The 14,618-nt window shown below is 38.7% G+C and overlaps 1 protein-coding gene across 3 annotated transcripts in view; it reads left to right on the forward strand.

The window, feature by feature from the left end:
* Positions 1–14,618, forward strand: part of LOC147170208 (uncharacterized) — a 62,510-nt gene that overhangs the window by 15,836 nt on the left and 32,056 nt on the right. For 2 of the 3 annotated variants that reach the window (XM_086083498.1, XM_086083500.1), the window contains exons 3-4: positions 14,041–14,223; positions 14,408–14,463. In XM_086083498.1, coding sequence (XP_085939624.1) covers positions 14,041–14,150 — 110 coding nt within the window. In that variant the 3' untranslated portion in view covers positions 14,151–14,223; positions 14,408–14,463. The remainder of the gene's footprint in view (positions 1–14,040; positions 14,224–14,407; positions 14,464–14,618) is intronic. The other variant, XM_086083499.1, reaches the window with a different exon arrangement.

Below are 14,618 nucleotides of genomic sequence, written 5' to 3' on the forward strand. Positions count from 1 at the left end.
ATGGTATAAAGTTGTCGAAATACACACCATTTATTACAACTAAGCCACCTAAAGGTGTTGTATCACCTATAAGTAGATTACATTGAATAGTCAATTGGCTTCAGGATTGTACAGTTCAAAATCCAACCAACGTTTTCAAAAACCCCCTATGAAGTCGACAAAAATGCACAACATCAAACGAGATGTGAAAACTCCTACTTAAACATACATTCCAAACATGTTTTGGTCTTGATATACTGGAGTTTTGTGTTTTTCTTCTTCTTTTTTTTCTTTTCTTTTTTTAAATACAAAAGTGTGACTTAAGAATGTTGAAAAGTGACGTGTCTGCTGGCTAACACATTTTTTAAATTACTTGCACAGTTTGAAATAAACAAACACTGTGTGTGTGTCCATGTTTGTGTAGTCTAACGTTCTGCTTGGAACGCAGCAATGTTCGCCGAGCATGGTAGGGGTCTCAAATAATTGAATGTATGGTAGGGTGACCATACGTCCGGTTTTGACCGGGACAGACCCGTTTTTTGAGCCTTGGGTGCCGCATCCCGGTGGATTACACCAACCTCATTGTTTTGTCCTGATGTTACGCGTCCCGTTTTTGCCATGTGTATGTCAATCAAACAGTTGTTAGAGCGAGTCATATGATAAACTTATTAAAAGGCAATTTAACTGTTAAATGTCTTCCTGTTTACTTACCAATTCACATTTGTGTTCTCATTCAATTCCACATATAATCAGTAGCAGGCGTTAGCCGGAAATAGAACTACTTCACGTTTTTGCATCGAAGAATGATGGGAAATGTATCTACCATCCGCTGCGGTCACTACTCGCCGGTCAGGTAACACAAGCTGAGATTTCTAGCATTATATTTCTAATGCGTGCCCGGTGCGAGGTAAACTGCACAGCCAGCTTCCAATAAGTGTCGGGACAGAGCAAAAAAGGTTGGATAATGGTGAATGCGTTGACTTGTATAGCATCTAGCATTAGCAATTGCACCGACGAAGATTGACAAACGATAACATTTTGGGAAGATTTATTGTATATTTCATTTTCAGCAAAATTGTAGCGTCCCGGTTTTTAATTTTGAAAATGTGGTCACCGAAAGGTAAGGGAAACACTGCAGGTGGATGCGGCTCATTCACAACTGCGTGTGAATTCGTTTTTGTTTTCTTCCACTTGGGCTGCACTGTCCCACTTGGGAAATTCTTGGTATTCCTGATAGGCAGTTTGGGCCTCATACGGGGTCACAGCCCATTAATACTGGGGCATCTCTCGCTACGTTTAACCTTCACACATTGGCTGCGATCAATCAATACAGATGCCCTTTTATAGGGAAATAGTGACTAGGTTTATGCAGATTGGAATAGAATGAATTTTGAGTCATTCACGCACGGTGAGAACACAATTAGCCCATATGCAGCATGTGTCATGAATCTGACAGTGATTTCATCTGTGCGCTCAAATTGTGCGCAGAGTAAGAGCATTTCTATGCATTTATTACTAATTGAGGCCCAAAGGTAGTTTACATTTGTGTTCCTAAGAACACAAGTCTGTTTGTAAATTGGAACGGCTATGTAGCTACTTGTTAACCCCAAATAAGGTCATGCTGATCGTGATTGCTAACCGTTTAGCATAGGCTAATCTAGTTGGTGTTTAATAATGCATATGTATAGAAGATAATAAATTATGAGTACAATTTACGTCCAACCTTAGTGGATTAACAATAAATAAATATAAATAAATAGTGTGTGTGAGTGTGTGCGTTACTTGATGGTTCGATCAAATAATCGATAGGATAAGCGATTTAAAAAAAGATGGTGACAGCATTTATTGACTTTGGAGTTGTTGCATTTTGAGTTGTAGTGAGCTGAGTATGGCAGAAGGACACTGATGGTGTCGTGGTAAATTGGCCTAACTTCACTACAGGCAGCGCGGGTTTTGGTCCTCATCAATAATGGTGTGAATCTGAGTCTGAGTGCACTGTAAATGCTTTCCCTGCTTGGATAGTTTAAAAAGCACCCTGTGGCTCTGAACAGTATAAGCGGTCTTGAAAATGGTTAGGTGGGCTATAACGGAGACATTTTAGCACATTGTTTTTTAGCATGTCGTGATTTTGCATATTTACCTTGTGCTAATATGGCTTTTTCTCCGGGTACTCTGGCTTCATTCTAGATGTTAGATTAAAGGACCTATAGCGTCAAGATGATAATTGTTTTACTAACAAGCTGACTTTATGTATTTTTAATCAAAGAGCCAACTGTCAGGAAAAAAAAAGAAAACATAACTCAGAGAGGATCATAACACTCTGCTGTATATTTTGTGTTGCCCACTGCACAGACAACCAGAGTGCACACATGCAGACATGTAAGGGGAGGTCGGAAAGGACAGTACAAAAATGCTTCATCTGGCGATATGATGCCTGGTTCAAAGGCACCTCAACAGTCTCAGAGTATGATCCTCAAGTTTTAAAACCCTAATTTTGCAGATGAACTCTGCCACGCTAATTAGCGAACCACCAGGCTTCCTGTTCTGTCTCCCTCTGTTGGTCAGTGTTATTTTTTTTTCTTGGATGGGTGTGTGACTGTGAAGAACAATTCCTTGGCCAATAAATTTGACTCCAAAATAAATAAGTAAATACCTTCATGAATCACTGATATGTATTCTACATGTATTCACAGAATTCTTAGATAAAAAAATAATACAATGAAAAAAATGTATCATGAGGACATAATGGTATTCAAAACCAAATATATTATGCAACTATAGAATCGCCTAAAATTAATTAATTTCATTCGTCATTGATCACCAAAAGTGTTTGGTGGAGGGTTCTCCCATTGGTGAATGCCACATTCTTCTTCTTGAAACTGCGTGGAACAAATTGTTTTGTGAATGTAGGCAATAGTTCCTTGATGTCTGAGGGCACCTAAATGTCACAATAATAATATTCAGTTTAAGACAAAACTTGTTTCTCTCCCAAGGTATTCTCTTTCTTCCTTCCTTCTATTGCCACCGTCCTTGTCACCTTGAGGTGTAGCTGAGTGATGGATGATATTTAGAGACTGCGTTAGTGACGAAAGATAAGAATGAAGGAGAGTCGGGAGGGAAAATGAGGAAGATAAGACGAGCATAAATGGAGTAGACAAACTAAGAGAGACGTAAAGGTGGGTGTTTTTCGTTTTATTGTGGTTTACATACAGTTGCTGTGCACAGCTGATAGCACCGCAATTGGCACATGAACACACATTATACACGCAAACACATGCTTCCTCTGGCTTTGCTTGCTCGATGTGGCAATCACCATGGTAACAAAATGTACAGAACACAATCGGGTGGGTTATTTTAAGTTTCAAAGACATGGAAACAACAACGGGGACAACAAAGGGAGGAAGAGAACTAGGGACCAAGACGAGCCAGCGAGAGAGAATAAGACGAACATCAATGTAAGTGCAAGCAGATGGAAATCTGAGGTGTGTGTGTGGGGGGGGGGGGGGGGGGGGTGCGTGCGTGTGTTAGTATCCAAGGTCACAGCCCACAACTATCTGAAGAGAAGGCAAAAAGTGATAGTGAGGTATAGCAAATTGACAAGGGGTAAAGCATCTCCAGTATATTCTTTCAAATCATTTTGACCAAATTTATTAAAATACATTTTCAACCATGTATCACTATTTATGAATACGTGTGGGCGTAAATGATTATTATTTGCAGGATGTCAAATTGAAATAAACCTGTCGTGTAAATATAATACATAATACATGAAACTGACTGTTCACTCAAGTTTTTGTGCCAGCTGGATTTATTCTGAGTGGATTCATCTACTCTACTACTCTAATCTCTCTGTCTTTGTCTCTTGTTTCCATCTCTTTTTTCCCCTCTTTCATTTCCACTTCTCCATTGCTTTCTATCTCTAAGATTGTGAACTTTCCATACATGGACATTAAAGAGCTTTAGGATGGTGAGGATTGGTCAAAGTTTTAGTACATCAAATAACATCTCTCTCATCTAAATATATATATATATATATATATATATATATATATATATAAGGGGTGTGCTCAAAAATCTAAAATAAATACTCTCATTAAGTACGATTCAGAATCAATTTTAAATGTCCCAAAATCGATTTTACTTAAATAATTGTATACTGTCTTACCTTTGTTTGTGTGTGCCTTTATTGGGAGCGCTGTTCTTGTTGTACCCGATTTGGCCACTTAGGGGCAGTGTGGTTCCACGCGGTCTGATACACTGTTAAGTTGTAGCCACATTAAAGAGTAGAAGGAAAAAGTAATGATCAAGTTATTCCAATAAAAGTTGTTTTTTTTGCAGTGTAGAGCCATTCTTTGTGCCGCGAGTAGAGCACTAGTTAGCATTAGCGAGTCAGACTGGAGTAGATCATTACAGTTCCTTGAACATCTATAAATTTAAGCAAAAATCATTGTCAATCAAATAATTTTGAATCCAAAATCTCGGAACTTGTGCATTTCGAACTTCAACCAAAACTGTCAAGAAGGGGGAGCTTGAGGACCCAAATGCGGGAAGACAGGGCAAGGAGGCAGAGGTTCGATCAAAAAAGGGATTTTAATTTCTACAAAACAAAAGGCGAGATCTAAATTGCACATGGAGAAAACAAGGCAAAACGGGCAGCATGACATGGGGGGAAACTCCAAGGCAAAAACGGGCAGCATCACAGGGGGAAATACAACAATGACCCGACACAGACAGAGGGGAGACAGCAGACTAAATACACAGACTAACGACACAACAAGACACACCTGGGGCAAGACACAAGTGGCTGAGGGCACTGATTGGATCACACGAGGAAGGGCAGGATCACACTTAAACAAGACCAAGGGAGACACACAAGGAAAACAGAACCCAAAACATGACAAAAACATCTGAGCAAAAAATGCCTTTAAATGTAAAAAACATAAATAGAAATTAAAATGGGAATTTTCTGTTTTTGGAGCTTGGGAACGGATTAATTGCATTTACATTATTTCCTATGGGAAAAAATGTTTTGGAAGTTGAACAATTAGGACTTTGAACACTTTGCAGGAACAAATTATGTTCAAACTCCGAGGTACCACTGTATATATATATATATATATATATATATATATATATATGTATATATATATGTGTATATATATATGTGTGTATATATATATATATGTGTATATATATGTATATATATATATATATGTGTATATATATATATATATATATGTGTATATATATATAAAGATGTGTATATATATGTGTATATATATGTGTGTGTATATATATATGTGTATATATATGTGTGTGTATATATATATACATATATATGTGTATATATATATATGTATATATATATGTGTATATATATTTATATAAATAAATGTAATATTTAAGCTTTTTTTTTTACATCATGCATGCTCAACCAATGCCCAGATGAGTACAAATAGCCCTGACTGTTTTACTCTGACTGTACCTATCAATATTTATCTTCCCTTTATAGCTATATAACACCACCCGCACGCGCACCATGAACAAGCCTGACACAGATTTTGTAGTTACGCTTTGGGCCAGAGGTGGCAGTCACGAGTAAACAAAAGTGACAAACTGCACAAAGATCCTTTAAATTGTCCAAAAAAACTTACCAGCAAAAGAGGATTCATAAAGAACATTGATCCCTGGATGTCATGTTGGGTTTGTGAAACTTTTTCCCGCATTGGATCAGACAATGGCTGTCATAAAACCCGTGTTGATTATAAAGGCAATATTTTAGGTAACATTTTAACAGCCATTATACAAAGAACAAAGGGAGTCATAGAAGTGTGAAATTTAGTTAAAAATGAAATAAAACACTTGACCGTAACTAATATGAAGCGAATGGTATAGTGAATGTTGAGTCTTAACAGCCCGTAGTTGCATTTGTTGTAGCTTGTATCTTAAAAGGCATGCCCAAAACTGTAGAAACTCAATTTTAGAGCTTCAACTGCATTGCGACTCACATCAGAATATTTGCAACAATGACTTTTTAACCTTTGTCTCTCAAAATCAATGATTGCACAACACATACCGTACAATCAGATAATTGTTTATAGCGAAAAGCTTTGAGACTAACTACATGTGCATGCACATGCACGCTTCACCTTCACACCAGCTGCAATTTCCGTTTTTAGGCCAATGTGCTGCGATCTGTGTTTAGCAAACGGTGGCCTTCTTCATTCATTCATGAGGCCTCTTGTGGAGTAGTGTCAACTGGAAGCATTTCAATTCGACATCTGGGCAGAGCTAAAATGAGACAAGAAGGTCGCAACAGGTTTACTGGCCATGTGCTGTTGTTAGGGTTGGGAATCTTTGAATGTCTTCGATTCGATTCCGATTTTTGGGTCGGCGATTCAATTCAGTATCGATTTTTGGTTAAGAATGACTTTTGATTCAAAATAATTTGATCGACAATGATTTTTGCTTCAATCTATAGATGTGCAAGGAATTGTAATGATCTACTCCAGTCTGACTCGCTAATGCTAATTAGCGCGCTACTCGCGGCACTTTTATCACTCAAAAGAACGGCTCCACGTTGAAAAAAAAACTTTTAGTGGAATAACTTGATCGTGACTTTTTCCTTCTACTCTCTAATGTGGCTACAACTTAACAGTGTATTAGACCACGGTGAACCACAATGCCCCTCAGTTGCCAAACAGGGTACAACATGAACAGCGCTCCAAATAAAGGCACACACAGACAAAGGCAAGACGGTATAAAATAATTTTAATAAAATCGATTTAGGGGCATTTAAAATCGATTCTGAATCGTACTAAATGAGAATCGCAATTCTTATGAGAATCGATTTTTGGACACACCCCTAGCTGTTGTGTGTGTGTGCGTGTGTGTGTGTGCATGTGTGTGTGTTTTAAACCAAATAAAAGCAGACGACAGTCTGGTATGGCGCAGTGTGTTTTACCACAATATGCCTAAAAACATAATATGATGATCTGCATGTTTTGCTACCAGGTTAGACTACCACCTCCACTATCTTCTTCCAAACCTTCCTCCTGTTCATTACTTTGCTACCCTATTAATTTATGTCAGCTGGTTTTCTCTGCTGTTTAGAGATACTACCAAATCATATTACGTCAGTCATGGGGGGGGGGGGGGTCTTGTGGGTGGGTGGGGTTAGAGAAGCAGGCGAGAGATCAAAGATGTTCCTACAATCATATCATCGTGTATATGGGATGTGTGTGTGTGTGTGTGTGTTAATTTGAACATATGCAAACATAAGTCTAGCAACTGTGTATGAAGGTGTGTTCATCCTGAGTTGTTAGTAAATTGATTTTTTTTTAACTTCTCTGTCTGTTAATCATTTTCAACTTTCTTTACAATGTAAAAAAAAAAGGTCATCATAAACTTTGACATTATTTATAGCCTGACTTGTGAGAGCCCTTTACGCAATACTTTTTATCTTAAAACAAAATTGTGCTGCATTACTGCTCTGCATATTTGTGGTGTTATTAGATACCAAAATAATTGTGAGTGTCAACGGAGGTTCCGCGACGCTGTTTCAAACAGCGTTGTCGATTGCATGCAGTAACCCGAAGGAGGCGTTGTACTGCACATACCCCGACCTACAACATGCTAGCAGCAGCGTGGCTGAACAGAATACAGTGGTTTATGTATTACTTTGACTACCAGGCAAGAAACATTCACACAACAATGCCTGGCTACAGTGGCTTGTTAAGCCCAAAAAGGTGCATTTGTTGTGCAGTTGGTGCAGATCGGCAGTCGTTTGTGTTCACACTTGAAGCGAACCGCACTAAGTCTGTTTGGAAGCCGACTGAGACCACATCAAAAAATAAATACATAATTAAATACATGGTTCATTGGCTTGTGGTAGAGTGTCCGCCCTGAGACTGTGAAGTTGTGGGTTAAATACCCGGCCGGGTCATACCAAAGACGATAAAAATGGGACCCTTTTGCCTCCTTGATTGACACTCAGCATTACAGGTTGGAATTGGGGGGTTAGATCAGCAAATGATCCCCGAGTGCAAGCCCCTGCTGCTGCTCACCACTCCCTCAGTGGATAGGGCAATTGTAGAGAACAAATTTCCCCCCACTTAGATGGATGTGACAATCAGTGGTACTTTAACCTTAAAATAAATAGCTATTTTTAGAACAAACCCATGTGCTACTCATGTTGTCAACAGGAATTTTTATTTTGGGTTTTTGGAGGCTTCGACTCCATGTCCCCTCCTGTTGTCCACTTACCAAGAAGTGAGGAGGGCTGCTGACGTCAGGCACGCACAGGGTCACAACAGGGGGGCGTGGAAATGAGCTGTCATGGCTTGTAAAGTTCACAAAAATGTCTCATTTTTACTAGGCCGTTTCATCACGTATTTACCAAAGCAATTACTGAATCACATGATCTGTACTTGCCGCTCTTGAATGGCGCCGTTTATCATAGACAATATTTACAGTACATATACATAGCCGCCATCTTCAGTACGTCAACACCACAGCCGTATTAGATGTGGCAAAGTGAAGCTATTTGCCTCGTTCACTTGCTCTTAGGAGATTTCTCATCAAGCCACAACTGATTGGATGATTAAGAAACTATTGCTTTTGATTGGATCATGTCATTCTAACTCAATCTTCTAAAATTATTTGCTGATTTAAGGGCAAATACAATTGTCACATCTAATATGGCGGATGCGCTGATATATCGCTGCGAACAGGCATCTTGGTGGTGTGGACCAATCGCATACTGATGCACTTCACAAACCTTGCTGATGTAAACTGTAGGGAATACATTGATACTTATTTTGTAGCATATTTGTAGTGTCTTTCTGTGACATTGTATGTACAATATAATCAACCTATTGTACTCATATGAGGATATGATTTTTTTGTTTTTTTGTTTATTTTTTAGAGAAAACTACTGATTGTAGGAAGCTTAAATTCTGTATGTACTTTGGGCTTGTTTTCTTTAAAGGTATGAAAACAAAAGCTTAGTTCTCAAGGGATGAATGATCAACCGAGGGATTGTTGTTGTATTTCATGTTGAGGTTCATGTGGTATGGTCTATCCCCCTGTGCTATTCATGCTCTTGCTTCCAGTGTATTTTTATATTTTGGAAATTTGCACGTTTGAATTTTTTTTGAAAGTGTTGCTTTCTACTATTATAGTGTGTGTGTGTGTGTGTGTGTGTGTGTGTGGGGGGGGGGGGGTGTGTGTGTGTGTGTGTGGTGTACTCAAGGTGACCAACACAGCACACTACATTTATAAAGGTATCTTCACTGGCAATCATGAGTTTACTCTCCGCCCCCAAACCAGATGTCTGGCATAATACCAAGACTGACTTGTGAAAAGCAACACTGTGCTACAGGGCATTCTGACTGGAAATGCAAAGAAGAAGAAAAAGTAGTAGAAGAAGAAGAAATGGAAGAAGCTAGGGAAATACACTGAAGAAACAGTGGTAGAAGAAATACAAGAAGCTAGGCTAACTTATCTTAACAGGCAACTAAATTGTGGATACGAACTGTGCATGTCATTTGTGGTGAATGACTTGGGGAAAACAGATTACACAAACACTCAACACAAAAATGTGTGCTTCAATCTGTGTGTGGCAACAGTGTAAGCTTCAGATTGCCTCCTATTTGGCTAGCGTGCCATTTCACATCACAAGCATGGAGTCCGCAGCTTAGCGAGCCTTGGTGTTAACCACACACATAAGGATTTCCAATCATGAATAGTGAAGAGTTTTAACAACTTGGACTGTCGACCCTGACCGTTTTTTTGTTTTGTCGTGTCGTTCTATTACATTTCTCATGTTGTTCAGCCCATTTATTTTTGTTAGTCAAGTCCAGAAATAGATTGGACAGTTGTAAACGGTCGTAATGTAATTTAATCTAAGTACTTTATTTTGGCAGACATCAAGCTGTCTGGGTTTGAATCAGTGGGGATTAATGTTCGTGTTTTAGAAGTAACCCTTATATTCAAACATGGCATGACACACAGTTGCTGAAATACATAACACTGACACTCCCTCACATTTGGGCATTGAAATATAAGGCATTATTACTGACATACTCAACAATTTCAAATAATTTAAACACTGATGGTTGCAGCAGAAGTCTGCTATACATTGTTCACATTTGTTTGTCTTCTTGCACGCTGGTGACAAATCAAATGCTATTTTTGTATATCAGTTTGTTTGTCTGACTGTTTATCGTCTGATCAGAAACTATAATGAAACAAGAATGGGAAAACTCTTACAAGGATCTCTAACAATAAATGACAAATGACTTACATTTATGGGACAATGGTGTGATTCAGTTACTGTTTCAGTTTAGTTTGTATTTTCAATTGTTAGCTGGTGAGGTCTCAAGAGAATGCAGGAAAAAATGACCATGAAAGGAAAATGATGGCGGCAAATAGAAGTAGAGGCTCAAAGAGACAAAACAATAGAATCTCGTCCTTGGTGATCAATGCGTGTGCTATTGTCTGTTGTTTTTCTTTGTGCTCAAGGACGAAGGAAGACGGGAAGTACAAAAGTGGTGCATGAAGTGTTCAGCCCACCAGATAGATGTCTGACAGGCTGGATTCAAAAGTAATGGCTGTTGCTTTCAACTTTCATAGTTTGGAGGTATAAACAGTTGTTACTTTCTATTAATTAATTAGTCAGTTTGTCTCAAAATTGTAGGTGAAAGCAGCAAAGTGAGAAAGGTATTTATTTTCGCCTCAGAACACAAATGTTTGTTTCAAACTTTGATATCCTCTATCATTAAAAGAAAATACATCTTTTCACATATTTTTCTTGGAGAACTGGTTGAACACACACTAAGACAAGGGTAGGCAACCCTGGTCCTTGAGAGCCGCTGTCCTGCGTGTTTTTGACGTCTCCCTTCTTCAACACAGGTGAGGATCGTTATCAGGCTTCTCCAGAGCTTGCTGATCAACAGATCATTTGAATCACCATCTAAATATGCAGGACTCCGGCTCTCGAGGACCAGGGTTGCCTACCCCTGCCCTAAGAGAAGATTGGGATAGGAACCATGAGTCGTGTTGGACAGAGTTACTTCCAAAATGTATCAAAGACAGTGTTTCCCACACCATCTTAAAACTTGGGCAGGCCACCCAAGTAATTATATATATACTAAAACAGAAGTGGATTCAAGCGATTCGGCGGGATTAAATACCACATTTTATTATCAGGAAAGGGCAGCACGCAAGTCTACACTGCAAATAGGACTGTAGAAAATGTAAGAAAAAAATATAGTAAAATAAGAAAATATTCAAATAAGCAAAATTATCTGCCAACAGAACAAGACAATTGTACTTACATTTACCTGTAAGATTTTGATAAATAAGAAAATAATACTAGGCCCATATAAACCACTGTGGTCTTGAAAATAGTATTTTCTGACTAAAAACAAAGTAATGTCGACTTTTTTCAAGCTGTAATAAATAGAACTATTTTCTTAAAATACATGGGTTGTTGTTTTTTTTACACTAGGATAACTTAGCCTGAGTTTCAAGCAGGGAGGTAACAGGTCCCATTTTCTTTGTCATAACCCAGCCAGGAATCAAACCCACAACCTTCAAGTCTGAGGGTAGGCACTCTACCACTACACCACTGAGCTGGTAATAAAACAAGGGAAAATGTGCCTAGTAAATATAACGTATATTAGATAGATTAGATACGTATAACGTAATAATATTAGAACCATATTGCACTGTTCTAATTGTTTTCATACTTTTTTTCCATTTATTTTATTACTAGATCATGCAAAATCTTTAAAAAATAAAAATAAAATAAAAACTTATGGAACCCGAGTTCAGGGCCTTTGATGTTGGTTAGTTGTCATCTTAAAATGTGGGAAATGCTTGTTTTAATCCTCACAGTACTTAAAACTGACTGTTAACACTCAATGGCAAGACTGCTTGATCAAATAAGATAATTAAGTAATAAGTATATTAAAATAAGCACGATTGATTTTTCCTGGCAATTTCATTTTAAGTAAAAATAACTTAGAAAATAGGTCAAATTTAAGAAATTATATCTTCCTTAAGATTTCAGTTTTTGCAGTGTACAGTAGCATTTCACCTCCAAGGATTTCGTGTTGGGGCTAAACTGTCAGATGCCCGAAACCCGAGACTGTTCTAAGACTTTTCCCTTGGATTAATTTTACGTCGCCTACTATGAGGGAATCTGTGTTTTTGATCGATGGGATGCTGCTGCAACACAAACGAGCCCTCACCGGAAAGTTCATCAGTACATATTGGGATTATGACACACGTACAAAAACACAAACTCACATCACACGTTGCCATCATCATCATCATGCCATCATCATTGAAAAAAGACTATGTTACTTAAATAAGGTCCTCTATATCCTTACGATGAATTAGTCCAACATAATTAGCGGTTACATTCGTACCTTATGAGAGACTGTGTTGGAGGGTGGGGGTTAGGATTAGACCAATCGTAAACAAACCAATCATATTGCTATTTTAAGAGACTTATCTAGGCCGAAGTTAGAGTTATATGCCCAGTTCAACCTCTGAAAATATAAAAACAATCGCCACAGTATTTTGGATTGCTATTCAGCCTTCCTACCCATAGACGCTAACTATAAGAAAGCTTAACGTGCTAACTAACTACTACCAACTAACTAACTACTACATGCACATCTCTAATTTAGGCCTACATCAATCTCTTAAAATAGCAATGCTGCCATAGACATACTGTTGTTACTTTATGTTTAGGGGGTTCAAAAAGAAAAAGAAAAATCTGTGAAAACTTTCACTGGGAAAAAAACATTGGCTGGTGGAAATTGTGTTTGGCTAGTATCTTTAGAGAGTCACCAGCCACGTTGGCTTGTCATCAAAAAAGTTAATTTAGAGCCCTGCCATTCAGAAACTGTTCAGTGCACTTTATTTATTGTTCAAACATGTTTACATTCATTGTGCAGCTTTAAAATTAATCTCGGACAATTATGCACTTTTATTAATTATTTAAGTGAAAACTAAGTTATAAGACGGCATATTATTGTCAAGTTCAACATGTTTTATTGTAACAAAGTTTACTAAATACACCGTTGTGTTAAATGTGTCTTGCATGTTAAACTACAGTTACAAATAGGTGTTATAATTTTCTGTATAAAAGTTGAAAACATCGACAATTTTTTTTTTACTAAAATCGCTCTTTATTTCGTCGACTAAAATTGGACTAAAACTAAAATACATTTTAGTCAAAAGACTATAACTAAAACTACATGGTGGATAAGCCGCACCGTTGTATTGAATGCAAGTGAAAAAAGTAGCGGCTTATAGTGCGCAAATTACAGTAGTTAGCCTGCAGGAACTGTTGCCACTCCACAAAATGGTCACCAAACCAGGCACTACATCTCTCATCATGCCTTTCAGTAGTGACAGGTGAAAAATGAGGGGATGACTGGAGAGAGCTAGAGAACATGAAAAGAAAGCAACCTTACTTGGAATTGGACGATGTGGGGTGCAACCCAGGACTGGTCGCCAGCCAATCATCAGACATATATAGACAGACAAGCATTCACACCCAAGGACATTTTCCAGTGCCTTCCATGGAATTAGCGTGCATGTTTTTGGATTGTGGGACAAAGTGGGATAATTAATACAAGCATTGGGGAGAACATGCAAACTGCACACAGGAAGACTGCAGGACGGATTCAAACCCTCAACCTCAGAACTCTGAGGCACATGTGCTGACCACTACACGGTGCTGCCCTAAAATAAGAGTATCTTGACAGAAATTCAAACACCAAAAAAGTGTCATATCAGACATGCAAAACCTCTTCACAGCAATGATCACATCCTGTTAGTCAGCTTCAACCTCAGCCAGCCTCGCCACTACCCTGGATCAAACCATCAAACAGTATCCCCTCTTCTCTTCTCGGCTCTCGTTTTACACAAGCAGGAAAGACCTTGATGTTTCTCCAATAATTGTCGGTAGAGGTTGACTTTTATTCCTCCTCCTCCCTTTTTTTCTGTTTATCTTTTTTTTTGCTCTTCCTCTTCCTTTAGAGATGAATAGTTGGCCTAGGATCAAAGGCAGATCCCAACCGGCCACCATGGCCACCACAAAGGGGTGTTGGGTGCTGGCGCAGGGCCAGGTGCTGCACACGGTCACATAAGCAGGGACAAGACATGCAGATGGACCAGCAGAGCCCTTGTCGTCTCCGCCCCCCACACGCCTGCATACAAGAGGTCAGTGGCTAAATTATCAGAGCGTGTGCTTCCTGTAAGATGATCTAGCCACAAAATCCCTTTTGTTTCCATCTGGTTGGCCTTCTCGTTTATTTCTCTCCCCCTCCGACTGTCGTATCTTTGTTTGTTTCTTCAGCTTTCACATGCTCTTCCTCTGTGTTTGTACATTTTCTTTGCAACTCAGAAGTGGGCCTCCCAAATACACTGCTAGCATGCACAACAACAACAAAGGAAGCTGAGGTAAGAGTTCTTGTCTCCAATGACAACCAACCTCAGTTCAGTTAAACAGTCCCTGTTTACATAAATATGTGTCGAGTGCCAGTGAAAATAAATTGAGGTGAACGTTGAGTGGAGTGTTGGGGGAACATCTATCTATCTATCTCTCTCTCTCTCTC

The sequence above is a fragment of the Leptonotus elevatus genome, chromosome 8 (assembly GCF_054856555.1).
Source record: "Leptonotus elevatus isolate MCC_2025b chromosome 8, RoL_Lele_1.0, whole genome shotgun sequence".
NCBI classification, from domain to species: Eukaryota; Metazoa; Chordata; class Actinopteri; order Syngnathiformes; family Syngnathidae; genus Leptonotus; species Leptonotus elevatus.